Below are 19,052 nucleotides of genomic sequence, written 5' to 3'. Positions count from 1 at the left end.
GAATAGGCAGATTTCAGAAAAACTTGACTTTGCATGAACTGATGCTGAGTAAATAACAGGCAAACTATACAATAATCAACTATGATAGGTTTAGCTCTTTTTAGCAATACAATGATCAAAGACACCTCTAAAAGACTTGTGATGGAAAATGCCATTCACATCCAGAAAAAGAAATCTAGAATTAGAATTATGACTAAAGGACATTATATTCACTTTAAAATTTTTTTCTTTCTTGTGGTTTTCTCTTCTGTTCTGATTTTTCTTTCACATTATGTCTAACAGGGAGATGCGTCTGACATGATTGTACAAGTTCAATCTATATTGGCTAGACTGGAAAGGAGGGAGGGAAGGAGAAAAATTTGGAACTCAAAATCTTATAAAACATGAATGTTGAAAACTATCTGTATTGTCATCTTTGATTCTCTCATACTGCTTAAGATCCTGTAACAACTGTCCTCTGCCTTCAGGGTAAATAAAGTCAGATAAACCTGTCTGGAATGCAAATTCAACATAAACTTATTAAGTGCCAATCTCATACAATGTTTATATTAGGCTCAGAACTAAGGCTATAAATAGTAAAGGGAAACAATCCTTTCTTTTAAAGACATAAATCATAGGAAAATAAATATAAGGAAAATTAAGGAGGGGAAAATCAGTAAAGAATGAGAGGGAGAAGGGGAAACCCTCACAAAAGAGATGTGTGCCATTCTGTGACTTGGCTCTCAGTCTATTAAAAAATTTATTTTTGTTTTTGCAAGGCAATAGGGTTCAGTGACTTGCCCAAGGTCACACAGCTAAGTAAGTATTAAATGTCTGAGACTGCATTTGAACTCAGGTCCTCCTGACTCCAGAACTGGTCTTTATCACCTAATTTCTCCCCTTAAATATCTGTTAAGCACCTACTACATGCAAGGCACTTAGGGTTATTAAAAAAAAAAGGAAAAAATGTTCCTTCCCTTGAGGAGCTCACATTTCTTTTCTTTTTATTTTTGAATTTTACAAATTGAATGTGTTGAGAGAAATCATATCCTCAAGAAAAAAAATAAAAGAGATAGCAAAATTACATAAGATAAAGTTGTTTTTTTTTAATTAAAGCTAAAAGCGTTCAAACTCCACAATTCTTTCTCTGGATACAGATAATATTGAGCTCACATTCCAATGGAGAGGATAACAGGAAAACAATTATGTACACAAAAGCTAAATGTAGAACAAACAGGAAATATTCCACAAAGGTGCTAGTAAAGACTTCTGTAAAAGATGAGATTTTAGCATGGTCTTGGAGGAAACCAAGGAGGTCAGAAGGTAGAGATGAGGAGGAGAGTATCCCAGGGATGGGGGAACAGCCAGAGAAAAGGTCCAGAGTTCAGGAGGAGGATATCTTGTTCAAAGAATGGGAAGGAATTCAGAGGGAATGAAGAGTGAATGCAGAGTGGGAAGAGGGTGGAGGGAACATAAGGATTTTGTATTTGTTTTTAGGAGTTCATAGGGAACCACTGTAATTTAACGAGTGGGAGAGTGACATAGTTAGACATACACTTTAGGAAATTCACTTTGGCAGCATCCTGGAGAACAAGTTGGAGAGAGGAAAAGACTTGAGGCAGGCAGGCAGACCCATCAGCAGGCTATTGTAATAACCAAGGCATGAGGTGCTGATAGCAGAGCCTGCATCTGAATGGGGACAGTGGGAGAGGAGAGAAGGGGGCTTATTCCAGAGACACTGCAAAGATGAAACTGACAGGCCTTGGCAGCAGCTTAGATGGGGGGGGAGAGAAAGTGAAGAATCAACAACTAGGTTGTCAGGCTGGGAACTGAGAAGATGGCTTTGCCTTCTACAGTAATAAGGAAAATGTATCTTCAGGGAAGGTTTGGGCTTCTATATAGGGGAAAAAGCAATGAAAGAAGTACACAGTCCTCCACAATGTGGTCCTAACCTACCTGTTTCCAGTCTTATTTCCGGATGCCCTATATTGAAAGGAACATACATTTGCAGTCAGGAGACCTCAGTCTGAATATACTGTCAGATACTTACTGAATGACATCCATTGAGGAAATGTATTAATGAAGTGTTTATATTCTAACAGGAGACGAGTAAAATGTTAATGTCTTCAAAGGTCACAGAGGGAGTTAAATAGTCAAAAAAGAAGGCTTGGGTAATATTTTATTCTTTTTGATGATATTAACTAATGAAAATAAAGGGAAGAGAGAAAGGATATACTAGAGAAGAAAGGAGAAGGAAAGAAATAGGCAATAGAATGCTGTGTGTAAAACAGATCAAGGCAGTTGACTGGACAGTACAAGTGTAAGATGGGGAATAATTTTTTTATTTAATTTTTTAAAATAAATGCATTTATTTTCCCAATTACATTCAAAAGATTTCAACATGCATTTTTTTGTTAAATATTTTGAATTCCACATTTTTCTCCCTTCCTTCCTCTCTCCCCTTGACAGCAAATAACTTATTGAGGTTATACATATTACAACTGTGTTAAATATGTTTCCATATTAGTCATGTTGTGAAAGAATCAGAACAAAAGGAAAAAAAATAGAAGGGGAAAAAAAGCATAAAACAAATTTTAAAAGCTAAAAATAGCATGCTTCAGTCTGCATTCAGACTCAATTCTTTCTCTGAATGTGGATGGTATTTTTCATCACAAATCTTTTAGAATTGACTTTAATCACTATATTGCTAAGAAGAGCCAAGTCAATCATAATTGATCATCACACAATATTCTGTTGTGTTCAACGTTCTCCTGGTTCTGCTCACTTCACTCAGCATCAATTCATGTAAGTCTTCCTGGATTTTTCTGAAATCTACCTCCCTATGATTTCTTTGTTTTTTTGTTTTAGTTTTTTGCAAGGCAATGGGGTTAAGTGGCTTGCCCAAGGCCACATAGCTAGGTCATTATTAAGTGTCTGAGGCCGGATTTGAACTTAGGTACTCTTGACTCCAGGGCCAGTGTTCTATCCATTGCACCACCTAGCCACCTCTCTTCCTATAATTTCTTAAAGACCAATAGTATTCCATCACATTTATATACCACAATTTGTTCAGTCATTTCCCGATTGATGAACAATTGGTAATACTATTTTTGTACATATGGGTCTTTTCTCCCTTTTTTATAATCTCTTTGGGATACAGACCTAGTAGTGGTATTGCTGGATCAATGGGTATGCTCAATTTTATTGTCCTTTGGGTGTAGTTCTAAATTGCTCCCCAGAATAGTTGGATCAGTTCACAAAGAAAATTTTTTTTTATTTTAGAAAGATTTTATTTATTTTGAGGTTTTTGTTTTTTATGATTTTGCAAGGCAAATGGGGTTAAGTGGCTTGCCCAAGGCCACACAACCAAGTAATTATTAAGAGTCTGAGGCCAGATTTGAACTCAGGTACACCTGACTCCAGGGCCAGTGCTCTATCCACTGTGCCACCTAGCCACCCCTATTTTGAGTTTTACTGAAGGTGAAATGCTAGTTTGGGATATCTTGGTAAAGAACGTCTAAAGCTAAAGAGAGGAATATATGAAACATAAGGATACAAAGTTAAAGGGCTGGGGCATAATTTAGAGTTAACATGATCTCAGACAAAGTGACAGTAAAAAATTAAAAGAGAAACGGGAAAATATATTATACTTAAAGGCATTATAGAAAATGAATTGGTATATGTACTTAACTGTTGCTGTTTGGATGACATATTATCAAAGAAAAGGAAAAGTTAATTTACATGGGGATATCAGTGTACCTATTTTAGACTTAGGTCTGACAAAAAGGTGAACAGGAAAGGAGTTACGGAGTTTAGGACTTAAACAGAATTACAGATAAGTCAGATATGAAATCTCTCTGGCAACTGCTAAATGGGAACAGAAAAGAATATACATATTTCTTAGTTGTAAATGAAAGTTTTTCAAAAATGAGTCATGTATTATGGTAGAAATGCAGAAAAGCAGAAATACCAAATACATCCTTTACTGGCTACAATATAATAAAAATTCTGTGAAATAAAGATTAAAAATTGGAGATATTTAATCTTAAAAATTTGTTATTTGAAGAATAAATCATAAACCCAATAGATAATTTCACTAAAGAAATTGATGATTTACTTATTCAGTGCCATACTAATTAAACTATCCAAAAATTATTTTATGAAGCAAGGAAAAAATAATAACAAAATTCATCTGGAAGAAGAAAAGGCCAAAAATATCAAGGAAATTAGTGAAAAATGTGAAGCCAGGTGGTCTAGCTATATTAGATCTCTAACTGTATTATAGAGCTGAAATTATCAAAAAGGTCTGTATCCCAAACAGATTTATTTTTTTTTGTTTGTTTTTTTAGGTTTTTGCAAGGCAGATGGGGTTAAGTGGCCTGCCCAAGGCCACACAGCTAGGCAATCACCAAGTGTCTGAGACCCCACCGAACCCAGGCACTCCTGACTCCAGGGCCGGTGCTCTATCCACTGCACCACCTAGCCACCCCTCCCAAAGAGATTTAAAAAAAAAAAGGAAAAGGAAAAGGACCTAAATGCACAAGAATAATTATATCAGTTTTTTGTGGTGGCAAAGAATTAGAAATTGAGGGGATGCCCATCAACTAGAGAATGGCTAAACAAGTTGTGGCATATGATTACAGTGGAATGCAACTGTGCTATAAGAAATGAGGAGCAGTTTGTTTTCAGAAAAACCTAGAAAGATTTACACAAAAACTGATGCAAAGAGAAGTGAGCAGAACCAGAATATTGTAACCAGTGATGATGATCACCTATGAATGTCTTAGCTATAATCTATACCAAAGTACCTGTCTTTTCAATAGAGGAGGAGGGAAAAAATTTGGAACTCAAATTTTTTTTTTTTTAGGTTTTTGCAAGGCAAAAAGGGTTAAGTGACTTATCCGAAGTCAAACAGCTAGGTAATCCAGTCTGAGGCTGTTTGTGATCTCAGGACTTCTTGACTCCAGGGCTGAGAAAACATCAAAACTTTAAGTTTTACTAAAGTAGTCCCTAGGGGAAAATTAATGTGGAAACACTTTTATTAATAAAGAAAAGAGATTGAGAATGTAATTGAAATAACTAGAAGAGGAGGAGGGAAAAAATTTGGAACTCAAATTTTTTTTTTTTAGGTTTTTGCAAGGCAAAAAGGGTTAAGTGACTTATCCGAAGTCAAACAGCTAGGTAATCCAGTCTGAGGCTGTTTGTGATCTCAGGACTTCTTGACTCCAGGGCTGGTGCTCTATTTACTGCGCCACCTAGCTGCCCCTCAAAATTTCTTAAAAAACGAATGTTAAAATTATTTATATGTAATTGGAAAAAAGAAAATGAAGAGAAAACATCAAAACTTTAAGTTTTACTAAAGTAGTCCCTAGGGGAAAATTAATGTGGAAACACTTTTATTAATAAAGAAAAGAGATTGAGAATGTAATTGAAATAACTAGAATAAACACTAAAACTGAAATGTTGAAAATCAAATTAACAAAATCAAAAGCAAAACCACAAATGAATTGTTTTAAAAAAACTAGTAAAAAAAACCCCATAAAATAGTTAGGCAACTAACCTAATTTTTTTTTAGGTTTTTTTTGCAAGGCAAATGGGGTTAAGTGGCTTGCCCAAGACCACACAGCTAGGTAATTATTAAGTGTCCTGACTCCAGGGTCCATGCTCTTTTCCACTGCACCACCTAATTTTAAAAGGGGGAATCACAACTATCTAAAACAAAAAGAATTCACAACAAATGAAAGAGAAATAAAATATATTGTCAGAAATTATTTTGCCAAATTATAAGCCAACAAAGATGAAATAGATGAGTACTTAAAAATATAAAATGTCTAGAATAACAGATAAATATAGAATTTAAATAACTTAATTGCATAAAAAGAAACTGGTTAAGTGGCCTGCTGAGAGGGTCACAGGCCTAGTAGGTGTCTGAGACCAGGGTTGAACTTAGGAACATGACTCTTCCTGACTTTAGGTCAGGATCTCTTATCTGCTGCATTATCTCATAGCCAGAAGTGAATACTGATGCAGAAATAGTAAGTATAATATTAGCAAATAGGTTACATTTAAAAAACAATTTTACCATGAGGTTGGATTTATACAAGGAATGCAGGTTGCTTCAGTATTATTCAAATTATAAACATAACAGATCATATCAGTAAGCATAACAATAAAACTATTTATCAGTGGTTGCTAAATTTTCTTCTCAAAACAGAACATTCCATTACTGTTAAAAATACTCAAGAGTTCAGGAATAAATGGACCTATCCTTAACATGGCAAATAGTGTCTTTTTAAAACCAATTCCAAAGCACTAATAATTAAAGATTTGAAAAAATAAAAGAATTCTGAGGTTACTACTCCTATCAGATTGGCAAAAAAAAAGTAAAATTAAGATTATTGGCAAGGCTATGGAAGATATACACCATAATGCACTACTGGTGGACTTGAGAATTCAGTCTTTCTGAAAAGCAATTTGAAACTTTAAAGGCATATCTTTTGAGTCAACAACCCCAAAGATATCATAAAAAAAGAAAAAAGACCCATTATGTATAAATATAGTTACAGATGCTTTATTTGTTGTAGCAGAATACCATTAACTATGTTGTTCAGTTGTGTCTGACTCTTTATGTCCCCATTTGAAGTTTTCTTGCCATTTCCTTCTGCTAATTTTACAGATGAGAAAACTGAGGCAACAGAGTAAAAGGACTTTCTCAGAATCACACAACCAGTATAACAGGATGAGGCCACATTTAAACACAGATCTTCCGGATACCAGGGTCAAGGTTCTATCAACTGTACCACCTAGCTGCTTTACTATAAACAAAAGATGTACTTATCAACTGAGGAATTGTTGAATATATGTGATAGAAGAGTACTACAAGTAAAAATTGATGAAATAGATAAGTTTCAGGGAAAACTGAAAATTTTTGTACAAAATGATACAGTGAAGGTGGTGGAACTACTAAACAACATTTAAAGACTTTAAATTTGGGGCAGGTACCTGGAACAGTGGATAGAGCACTGGCCCTTTAATGGGTCACTTATCCCCATTGCCTTGCAAAAACAACAACAAAAAAAGGCTTTAAATTTAAAGATCAATGAAATAGTCAATCTCCTGCCCCTTCCAGAAAACTCTACAGGGGCAGAATTTTATATATATATATATATATATATATATATATATATATATATATATATATATATATACACACACACACACACACACACACACACACACACACACAAGGTTACTGTATTTGTTTTGCATGTGCATTTACATACATATTCATTTATTAGAAGGATTTTTTTTTTATTTTTAATTGGGGAATTAGGGAGAAAAGGGAGCCTAGCAATCAAAGGGGGGAAAAAAAGTCACTGAATTATTTAAAATGCACAAAAGCAAACAGAAGTTCAAGAGGAAACATAGATGTGCAGGACAGCTTCTGAAAATAACAGTGAATCAACAGGATTAATGTGGAAATATATTAAACACAATTGTACATGTTCAACCTATATCAGACTGTTCCCTGCCACTAGGAGGGGACAGATGGTAGGAAAATATTGAACTCAAAAGCTTGCAAAAGAATGAAAGTTGAAAACTATCTTTGCACATAACTGGAAAAAATAAATAAATGTTTTGTTTAAAAAAAAAATAGGGGTGGCTAGGTGGCGCAGAGGATAGAGCACCAGCCCTGGAGTCAGTAGTACCTGAGTTCAAATCCAGCCTTAGACACTTAATAATTACCTAGCTGCGTGGCCTTGGGCAAGCCACTTAACCCCATTTGCCTTGCAAAAACCTAAAAAAAAAGAAAAAAGTGAATTAATTATATGCTTAACAGGAAAATCAGGTTGTATATAACAGAATCCTGATTTCATATAATCCTCACTTTCTGTTCAAACTTTTTATTTATCTATTTTTTTATCTTTTCAAGGCAATGGGGTTAAGTGGCTTGCCGAAGGTCCTGCAGCTAGGTAAATTATTGTGTCTGAGGCCGAATTTGAACTCAGGGCTTCCTGACTCTTGTTCTATCCACTGCGCCATCTAGCTGCCCCATCTGTTTAACTTTCTGTATGGAAATGCTTAGTTTATTTGATATTTAAGTTCTGGGTTTTAAAAAACAAATTGAAAAAGACTACTGAGTAGTCAAATAAACATTAGGAAAACTGACAGAGTAAGGTCCCAAAACCCAGAGAGGTCCTATGAAGAAAGATGAATGAAATGACCAAACCCCTGCCCTTCCAGAAAACTGTTAATAAATACTATCCAATGCCTGACAAAAAGAGGTAAAGTTCACCTCCAGAGAAGGAATTTATAAATAAAATAAGTATAGAATGGTTTTACACCTATATCTGTCTTTCTATTTATCTACCTATATCAAATGATGACATTTCTTTAATGCAGAGTGGGGAGAGAGAGAGGGAAGGGAGGCAGTATATAACTTAAAATAATAAAAATTAAAACATCATAAAAACACATGTAGAGGAATTTGGCTTTGGAGAACAATCAGTTCACTCCACTATCAAAGATTAAAGGAAAGGAAGGGAGTAGGAAATTATATCATAAGGTTTCAATACAGAGGAAAGGAGGGAACAAATCATAAAAGGGAATTAAGAGGTGACATATTCAGCTGAGATAGTAGAAGAGGAGGTCTTGGGAGAGTAAGGAGAAAAAACTCAAAACAAGAAGCATTTAGAAAACCCTACTCTATCAAGGAACTATCCTAAGGGCTTGTTTGATTCTCACAACCACCATGAGAGAGGGGTACTCTTATCCCCATTTTACAGTTGAAGAAACTGAGGCAGGCAGAGGTTAATGACTTACTTAGGGTCATACAGCTACCTCTGAGGTCAGATTTGTGAGAACATCACTGAGCTGTCTCTGTACAAACAGGATATACATACATACATATATATATATATATATATATATATATATATATATAGATGGAATATTGGAGATAATCTCAAAGAGAAGGCACTATTAATAATGGGGGTTAGGAAAGGCTTCTTGCAGAAGATGAAACTTTTGCTGATGCCTGAAGGAATACAGGGAGAGTGATAAAGAGGAAGAACTCCAAATACTGGGGACACCCAGTGAAAAGGTAATAAGTTGGGAGGTGGAGTATTATGTTTAAGTAACAGCAAGGAAGCCACAATGAATAGATGGAGGATGTGGAATAATGGGGGCCTGGGCTTGACTGAGGTAATATGTAATATGTAATATGTAATAAAACTGGAAAGATAGATCAGGTTATAGAAGGCTTTAAAAGTGAATAAATTTTATATATGAACTTGGAAGCAATAGGGGGCAGAATTGATTGAATGGAGGGTAATATGGTCAGACTTAAGCTTTAGGAAAATTTGAAGTAGCTTTTGTGGGGACTGAAATACAAAATCAGTAGGGAAAGAGGAATGCCTTCCTATGGTGAGGGTCTAATATAGGTTGAAGAAAACTATTGTAAATCTAAAGTGCTATATATTTTGGGTTTTCTTTTTTTGGCAAGACAATGGGAGTTAAGTAGCTTGCCCAAGGTCACACAGCTAGGTAATTAAGTATCTGACACCGCATTTGAACTCAGGTCCTCCTGACTGGCAGTGGATAGAGCATCACCTGGCTGCCCCTAAAGCACTATATAAATGTGATGTAATTATCCTGTGTGAATTCCATATTCAGATCAGTCTCCCTAGTATCCTTCTAGCCCTTCCCCATTCAACTGGCTATGCCCATTTTCACTCAATCCTTATTTCCTTGGAATGTCCTATTTTTTTGTCATATTCTGTCCACTCTTTAAATCTAGGTAAAGTTCCAGCCATTTCCTCAATAATTTATTTCTGTTTAAAGTTTTACAAAGTGTTTTCATTATACTTTAGTCTCTCCTTTCTCAATTTTCTTTTTTACTCACTTTATTTGTAAATATATATCCTTGAAAAAGGGATTGGTATTTTTTCCTCTTTAAAGTCCCAATCCCCAGCAAGGTGACATACACATTTAGACATTTAATGTTTGTTGAATTTTAATTTCTGACAGATTTAGACTTTATTCCAACAGCAGTTATAGTGGAGTAATTAGATATAATCAGAGGGCCTAAGTTTAAATCCCATCTCCCATCCCTCTGGGTGACCATTCCCATATGTACAAGGTGAGATAGTTGGAATAGAAGAACTTTTAAGATCTCTTTTAGCTCTAAATGAAACAGAGGATTCTTAATATGGGGTTCAGAAACCTGAAAGGATCTGAGGACAGACTTCAAAGTGTCCCTAAATTCATAGGGAGAAAATTATATCTGAGTTTTTACACCCAAAGGGCAACAAAAATGTGCATATCCTTTGACCCAGCAATACCACTACTGGGTCTATACCTTGAAGAGATGATGAAAAAGGGTAAAAACATCAGTTGTACAAAAATATTCATAGCAGCCCTGTTTGTGGTGGCAAAGAATTGGAAATCAAGTAAATGTCCTTCAATTGGGGAATGGCTTAGCAAACTGTGGTATATGTACGTCATGGAATACTATTGTTCTATTAGAAACCAGGAGGGATGGGAATTCAGGGAAGCCTGAAGGGATTTGCATGAACTGATGCTGAGTGAGATGAGCAGAACCAGAAGAACACTGTACACCCTAACAGCAACATGGGGGTGATGATCAACCTTGATGGACTTGCTCTTTCCATCAGTGCAACAATCAGGGACAATCTGGGGCTGTCTGCAATGGGGAATACCATCTGTATCCAGAGAAAGAACTGTGAAGATGGAACAAAGACCAAGGACTATTACCTTTAATTCAGAAAAAAAAAATTGATATCTTATTGTCTGATCTTGTTATCTCTTACACTTTATGTTTTTTCCTTAAGGATATGATTTTTCCCTCATCACACTCAATTTGGATCAATGCACAACATGGAAACAATATAAAAACTGACATTGCTTTCTGTGGGAGGGTGGGGAGAGGGAAGTAAGATTGGGGGGGGAGATTGTAAAACTCTAAATAAAATCTTTAATAAAAAAATAATCACATGAGTTTTATTTTAGCATTTAAAATATTATTCTATGTAAAAAAAATACCTAAAATATTATTCTGAAATAGAATAAAAGAAGTTCATAGATTTCAACAGAAGACCCAAGAGGTCCATCAAACACACACACACACACACACACACACACACAAATACGAAACCCTTGGTTTAGAGGACAGGCTGGATTTGGGAATCAGAAAGATCTGGGTCTCCCACTAGCCAAAGGCCTCTGGGTGAAAGTCCCCATTGCAACTCTGGAAGTCTTGAGCTGCAGAGCAGCTGTTGATCTGTTGATTGGGAGTTACCTAAAGCTGCAAAATTATAAGTTTCGTTTAAAAATAGAGCAGAAGATACAATCTAGTAGTGAAGCTCATAAGACAATGTACTTTTCAAATTTTAAAAACCACAGATCTAAGTCAGAGGGTCTGAAGTCTGATCCTTTCATGATGATTATTTTGCAGCCAGATAGGGAAAGTCCTATTTGGATCGCAAAGTTGAGTCTTGTCAAAAATAGAATTGATACCTCCCTGAACTTGTCTTTTATTTTCACTTTTCATTCAATTATGTTATCTATTTTTTTAGTTTTTTTTGCAAGGCAGTGGGGTCAGTGGCTTGGCCAGGGCCACGCGGCCGGGTCATCATGAAGTGTCTGAGGCCGGTGTGCCCTCGGGCCCTCCTGACTCCACTGCGCCCCCTAGCCGCCCCGCGTTCCTTTGCTTCACAGAGCCCCGTGCCCCGCACACAAAGGCGGCCCCCGCCAGCCGTGCGGGCCTCGGCCGCGGGCAGCCCAGGCTCGGCCCCTGGGCGTGCAGGGGCGGAGGCGCCTCCCCCGCCGCCCGGCAGCGGCCCAGGGCCAGGCCTGCCCCTCCCCGCCTCCCTCGGGCCCGGACTCACCCACCGAAGGGAAAGGCCCGAGACGCCCCCACGCAGAGCGCGGCCTCCGCCTCCGCCCACCCGGAAGAGACGCGTCCCGCGTCCCGACCCCCGACCCCCGACCCCCGACCCCCCGGGCGCCTCAGGCCGGACGGAGGGCCCCGCCCCTCGGCGACGCCGGGCGCCCAGTGCCGGGGCCGGGCCGGGGCCGGGCCGCCGGGCCAGGGAGGAGGCGGCTCGGGAGGCCCGCGGCCCCGGGCCCGCTCTGCGCCGGTGGAGAGGCCCGGCCCGCAGCGCTTCCCTCTACAAAGATGGCCGTCGCGGCCCTTCTCTTCCCTCCTCTGCCCCCGACAGACATGGCCGCCGCGCCTCCCGCCCGGCCGGCCGCCGTAGCCCGGCTTCTCTCCTCTGCCGCCGCGGCGGCCCGCGCAGCCCCGGCCTGCGCCCGCCCCGCCCTGGCCCGGGCGCCCCCGGCGGAGCCGCGCAAAGCAGCCTCGGGGCGCCTGGCCGGGGGTCTAGGCACGGCCCAGGCTGTAGCGGGGGGAGACCCTCTCGGGGGCGCCACGGGACGCAGCTCCGGGCCGGGCCGCCGGCACAGCGGCCTATCGGGCCTGGGGGCGGAAGGGCCCACTCTACACGCGCGGCTTGGCGGGCCATCCCCACCTGTATTATCCCTAGCATCATCTAGCCTGCTAAGAATATGAAGTGCCTGTGGGCACACACAAACAATACAGACACAATTTTTCATACTACTAGTTTTTCTATCTCAAGGGTATCTAATTAGTAAAGCCTAGCACAAGTAAATGATTAGTAGGAAGATAAAATTATAACCCACTTTTTTCCATGCCAAGACTTTTCCTGACGCCATTTACAATTTTTCTTAGCAAAATACTTGAGTGGCTCGCCACTTTCCTCTATTGTTTATTTTACAGAAGAGGAAACTGGGTCAAAACAAGATGAAGTGACTTGCCCATAATCAAGAGCTTAAATGTCTGAGATTTGTCAGAAACCCTACCCCAAGTTCACCTCTTTTTCCTAGAGCTAAGACCCAGTAAACAAACTGACCGAGTTTGGCACAACAATCCTTCTCACTAAACTCTCAACTGTCACAGCTAACCTACACAAGCCCTAGGTTGGTTGCTCCCCTTCAATGGAATAAAGCATTTTGCTTATGCCTGCTATTGATCCCATTTTCATTTCTTGTTATCTGGTTGTTATGACCTATGTGAGCTGTTAAGTTCCAGAGTTAATTGTGGTCATGATAACATGTGAGCTCCTTGGTCCTTTTTTTTAAAAGTTTGCAGTAGTTGTGACTTTTTGGTCATTTGTCTTCACACTTGACAGGCTACATTTGAACTTGGGTTGTCTTCTTGACTCCAGGCCCAGCACTCCCTTCTGTGCTACCACACTTTTAGGTGTTGCCTTTTACTGGAGTTTGTGTAGATCACTCATTTGAATCTTTTATTTTAACTTAATGGATCATATCCCCTTGTTCTCAGCTGATCACTCTACTTGGTGACTTTATTATTTAGTCCCCCAACACTGTTATTCCAAATTCTAAAGCAAGCACTAGGCGAGTCATAAATATAATTCTATTTATACAATTTCCAAAATAATTTTTATTGTCAGGATTTTGTATTTTAGTTCTCCTTCTCCTGTACAGTCTTGGTACCCCGGAGTCGACCTGTACGCCGAGCAGCAATAAGACCGACCTTTCGTCCAGCTGGGGCATCTCTTCGAATGGTGGATGGTTTTCCAATATGCTGGTGATTACCTCCTCCGAAGGGATGTTCCACAGGCTATAAGAAAAAAGTATGTTTTCGCATCAACAGGCATGCAAAGGAACCTCTGCTGACTCAATTTGGGAAAAGGAATAGACATCTCACCCTATCCCCATTTTCAATATAAACCCAGAGAGAGAACTGAAAAAGAATGCTTCTGTGTTGCTACAGTCTAATATAGTGGTCATATTTAACTGTTCTTCCCTTTTATTTGTTGCTATAGAGGGATAGTTTTTTGGATAGGGGTAAGGAATGCATCTGAAAATGATACAAAACTAGAAATAACAAATCTTAGAGAATTAACATAAAATTCCATCCTCATTTAGTTCCAAAATATCTGAGTAATTTCAGAGATGTAAATAGCCAATCAACTGACCCACCACATCTGAAAGAGTAGTTAATAATACCTGTAATCTTAATCTAGAGTGGCTTATTTCATAAATTCCCATCTAATACAAACAATACATGAAACAGACTCAACATCCCACCCCATAGTCCAGGAGATACTCACATTCATGGCCACACCCCGGACACGAGGCCAGCAATTTCTCTTGGCCTTATATTTGTGGTAGGCACGACCTGCCTTAAGGATGGGTTTATCAATACGACCTCCACCAGCAACAACACCTATGAAATAAATGTTAGGATCCAGTGATGTGACATATTAAAAAACTGGACGGCATTCCCTAAATAATCAGATTCTCGCTTCCTTTCTAATTTGATCAGAATGCTCTTTACAACAGTCCTTTTCTCTAAGTAAATTTTGAAGAGAAAATAAAAATATCCTCAGCTGGGGACAATTTCTCTATTCCAGAAACCCTATCCTGAAATTCTTGACTGGTTAGTATAACTTGTATAACTAAGGAAAATTATTTCACACCCAAACTTCAAGTTTCTAAGCAGTAATTCAGGGTTATTAATTCTGCTATGAAAATATACAACCTTTATTTACTACTGATAAGTAGACAAACCAACAGCTTTGTGTATACACAATATTAAACTTTCTGGGGCACCCTGAAGGATAATTTCCTTTTACTACAAAATAAGTTTCCTAACACAATTTTATACAAGCACCAATTAGTTAACCAGTTTTCATTTGTAACTCATTGAGGAGGTACTGGGAACAAAAGCTAAAATAACCCATAAGACTAAGGCATCATCCATGAATTTTGACAGGTAAAGAGGTTAAAAGGTTAAAATAATAAAAAAAGATGCCAGGAGAGGTGGACAGATGGAGTTGAACACTTTGAAAACCTTTAAAACTATGTAAATGAGACTTTTGTCTCTCAAATCCTAGTTGTGTCAAAATCATACTCTCTTGACCTAGTTCCTCTGTAAAGTGGAATTAACAAGCACCTATCTCAAAAGGTTGTAATGGCCAAATGAATAATGTGTATGTAATGTGTTTTGCAAACTTTATAGCTTCAAAGGAATGAAACAATTTGCTAGTTTAAAATATCTACCAGACACAACTTGTTTGCTACAAGGTCAAAGTTCATTTAGGAAGTTCAAGTAGAAAGTATAATGGGGTCAGTGATTCTACAATTCTTACACACATTCATCAATGAGGTACCTTGCCTCAAGTCACTTACCAACTACCGCTCTGTTTGCAGAGGAGATCACTTTCTTGGAGCCTGAAGGTAGCTTCACCCGTGTTTTCTTGGTTTCAGGATTGTGGGAAATCACTGTAGCATAATTTCCAGATGCACGGGCAAGCTTACCCCTATCCCCAGGTTTTTCTTCAAGACAGCACACTATGGTCCCTTCAGGCATAGTGCCAACTGGGAGGACATTACCAATGTTGAGTTGAGCTAAAAGACAAAGAAATCAACAGTTAATTCAATAAAAGCATCCTTGTAGCAAGGTACTGTGTTATGGATTAAAAAAACACAACAGACTGTTACTCAGATACCTTACAGTGGAACAGGGGAAAGATGATACATCAACTCCTATGATAAATCATTTTTACCTGGGAGCCAAGAAATACATGCTGGAGAAGACTTATCAAAATGATTTCAATTTAAATTCAGAACTCTTGAGGGACCAAAGGGTATAACCCAGGGCTGTCTAAAACCTGGTGAGCCTGTGGGTTTACTAAATGTTTTAGTAAAGGAAGCCAAGTAAATTAAAATATATTGTCTATTGTTTCAATAAAAATTTTTAAAAGGCTGGACAGCCCTATCTAATTGAAACCAGAAGTTTGGTAAGATTAAGAGTAAGGTCTTCTCAGAGAATGCTCACTAAGGGCAGTCCAGGATTAAAGCATGGTTTGAAATACCCTTTTTAAGGCAGTCTATGTTAGCATGTGAAATCTGTACGACCAGGTACAATCAAAGTATTAAGGATCACTGGTAGAGTAAGTGATGCTGTGGTCACAACATATACTTCCAATTTGTAGATGCACTGGGTTACACAAGATTCTTTAATATCTTTAACATTTCCCCAAAGCTCATCATTTATAATAAAACAAAAAGAAAACTTTCTGCCAGGAATACATACTATAAAAAAAGGTAGAGGAGCAGCAAAGTAAGTGCTAAACTTAGTAAAGTTAAACACAGTATATGACCAGACCTCAATTGCTTTCTGTTAAATAGACATAATACTAATCCAGTAAATCACATCCTAGGTGAGGTGACTGTGAGGCTCAAATGAATATTATCAACTATTATCTAAAGAAAGAACTACAACTTACCTTTTTTACCACAGTACACAAACTGGCCTGTATGGATGCCTTCAGCAGCAATGAACAACTCTGTCCTCTTTTTAAATCTGTAAGGATCCCGGAAAGCTACTTTTGCAAGAGGAGCCCCTCTCCCTGGATCATGGATAATGTCCTGGATGAACATAAGAATTTACTTAATCCTACCAATTGAAGTTATCTTTTAGCATGTATAAGTTAAAGCACTAAGACTATACTCAAATCAAAAATTGAATTGTCACAAATTAAGTTAAGAAAAATCATTACTGGAAGATAAGTGAATTGGAATTTCTGGTCTCTTCCTACTTTCCCTATCCTAACACCCCTTCCCTCTTAATCTATAATCCAGAATCTGTCCGATTACAACACTGCAAATACTCTGCCTCAAACAGCACTCCAGAGCTCTTGCCTGGAAAACCTCTCCATGACCAGGCTTTCTTCAAAATTTCCACCTTCTGTAGGTCTATCACAACCCTCCCTTAACCCCAACCGCTGGTGCCTTACTTTAAATTATCTTCCAATTATCAGGTATAACTGTTGCACACCGATTTCCTTAGAACGTCAAGTTGAGCAGAAATTGTTTCTTTTTAACTTTGTTTCTAACATTCAGCACACAGCTTACACTTGTTGAAAGGACTGATTTTCTGAAGTTACCCCATTGCCCTGACGCGGACAGAAGAAAGGGAACGGAGATCCGGACTGTTGCCCTTCTCAGGGGTTTGAGGCTTGGGACCTGAGGCCTTCTCCCAAGTGGCACCCAACTCTCCAGCCTCACCTTTACGATCCCCTTAATGTAGCCATGTCTCTCGGCGAAGTCCACAGCCCGGAGCTTGGCGGCTCCTTTCCTGTGCTTCACATGAGCGCGGAAGACGGAGCCCGCGCCCTTCCTTTGACCACGGATCACCCGGCCCATCTTGCGCGGTCTGGGAAAGGAGGGAGAAAGGGAGGTGAAGAAACGGAGCCCGTGGGTCGGAGGCCCCCAAGCCCAGGCTGAGCGGCCTCGCAAACCGCCAAGTCAGCCCGGCCGAGGGAAGGGTGGGGGCGCCGGGTCTGGCTCACGGCCGTCACCTCCTTGGGCCCGGGGAAGCGGCACCCCCAGGGAAGATTTGAAACAGGGAGTCCCCGCAATTGCGGGATCGCTGCTTGAGGGCGGATGGCGCTCCGAAGGCTTGGATTGGGATCGGATGGCTGAAGGCCACAGAGAGACCCAGCAAAGTAGCTCTTACCTGCCTCCGGACTTGCTAGAAAGAGGAAGTCAACCTTCCGACGGCGCTATATCTTCCGGGGCGAGATAATCCACCGGAAAAAAGGCGCAGGGGCTGACTCACCGGATGTAGTTTTAGGAGTGTTGCGGCATGGGACATGTAGTCCTGCCGCACTGCGCAGGGTCGCTTCCCGGTGCACCTCGGGAAATGTAGTTCACGAGGTCTTTGCTCGGGGGCATCCGGGAGCCGAGCTCTCTTTCCGGAGTTGGATAGTCTCCCTCCCTCACCCCTCCCACCCCTCCACCACGGCGCGCGTGCGCACTCTGCTGCCCGTCGTGGGGCGCCTGGCAGGTCTGTCGGGGTCGCGAGCCCCTAAGGGGCCGGTAGCAGCCCGGGGGCAGTGTCGGGAGGGAAGCACGGCCCAGCCCGGCCGCCCGCCGGCCTCGGGCTCCGGGCACCAGGAGCCCCCGGGGGCGGGGCCAGTCCGGTGCTGACCGGCTGGGGCCCCTCCCCCTCCCCCGGCCGGGGCTGGGTCGGGGCCGGACCAGGGAGGGACAAGCGGGCGAGCGAACCCGGGCAGCAGGTGCCAGGGCTCCTCCCGCCGCGGCTGCCCTCCGCGGCACGTGTCCCCGGCTGGTCTGTGGCCTTCAAACGTGACGAAACTGCCCCGGCCTGAGCTGCGGAAGCTGGGCTTTCTGGCTCACTTCACTGGGCGGCGTGACCCTCGGGACCTGGGTTTCAGGATTGCAGAAGCCCAACACAATTTTTTTTAGGGTTTTTCAAGGCAAATGGGGTTAAGTGGCTTGCCCAAGGCCACACAACTAGGTAATTATTAAGTGTCCGAGATCGGATTTGAACTCAGGTCCTCCGGACTCCAGGGCCGGTGCTCTATCCACTGCGCCACCTAGCCCCGCATCCCTAGACTTTTTCATAAGTGAATCACCTTCCCGATGCCCTACTTCTGAACTTGAGGTGTTGATTTAAAAACTAATAAAAAACTTAAGTGTAAAATCTTATTTGATCCCATGAAATTTCATCTTGTCAGTACATTTTTCCGGCCTCTTGATTTATCTGGATCTGAATTCTTTATGAGTATGTTAATTATCTTTCCAAGTTTTGGTCATCCCTCCCAATTGTTAATTGTGCCAACTTTTATGTCATTGATACAAATGAGGAAGGAAGAAAAGGAAGGGAAGGAGAAAGGAAGGAAGGGAGGGAGGAAGGAAGCAAGGAAGGAAAAGTCCAGAGCCAAGGACAGATCCCAGAGGCACTATAGAATTCCTTCCAAATTGACACTGAGCCTTTAGTAATTCAATCAACTCACTCCAAGTCCTCCTTTCTGAATTTGTCTTCTATTTCTCCAACTAAGGCACTCAGATCACAAGAGAAAAAATAGTTTCCTTAAGAAAGCATTTGACAGTGTCTTTAGCATTCTCCTCATTTTCTGGTCTGGTTAACTACCTTGCTTGAAGAGAAAATTAGATTTATCTGGGATGAACTA

General features: G+C 40.4%; 2 protein-coding genes across 2 annotated transcripts in view; both read right to left on the bottom strand.

The window, feature by feature from the left end:
- LOC141500234 (uncharacterized) overlaps positions 1 to 11,938 on the bottom strand; it is a 30,728-nt gene extending 18,790 nt beyond the window's left edge. Inside the window, exon 1 of the mRNA XM_074203254.1 lies at positions 11,893 to 11,938. The gene's annotated coding sequence lies outside the window, so the exon portion shown is untranslated. The remainder of the gene's footprint in view (positions 1 to 11,892) is intronic.
- A 1,514-nt stretch (positions 11,939 to 13,452) lies between these two features.
- On the bottom strand, positions 13,453 to 17,675 carry LOC141500235 (large ribosomal subunit protein uL2). Its single transcript, XM_074203255.1, has 6 exons — positions 17,573 to 17,675; positions 17,122 to 17,269; positions 16,341 to 16,482; positions 15,241 to 15,459; positions 14,160 to 14,275; positions 13,453 to 13,666 (listed from the first exon to the last, which is right to left on the bottom strand). The coding sequence occupies exons 2-6, from the start codon at positions 17,257 to 17,259 to the stop codon at positions 13,508 to 13,510; spliced, it is 774 nt and encodes a 257-aa protein (XP_074059356.1). The 5' UTR covers positions 17,260 to 17,269; positions 17,573 to 17,675; the 3' UTR covers positions 13,453 to 13,507.
- Between the last annotated feature and the right edge of the window lie 1,377 nt (positions 17,676 to 19,052).

Source organism: Macrotis lagotis, chromosome X (genome assembly GCF_037893015.1).
Source record: "Macrotis lagotis isolate mMagLag1 chromosome X, bilby.v1.9.chrom.fasta, whole genome shotgun sequence".
In the NCBI taxonomy this organism is placed as follows: Eukaryota; Metazoa; Chordata; class Mammalia; order Peramelemorphia; family Peramelidae; genus Macrotis; species Macrotis lagotis.
This window is presented reverse-complemented; position numbering and strand designations above follow the sequence as displayed.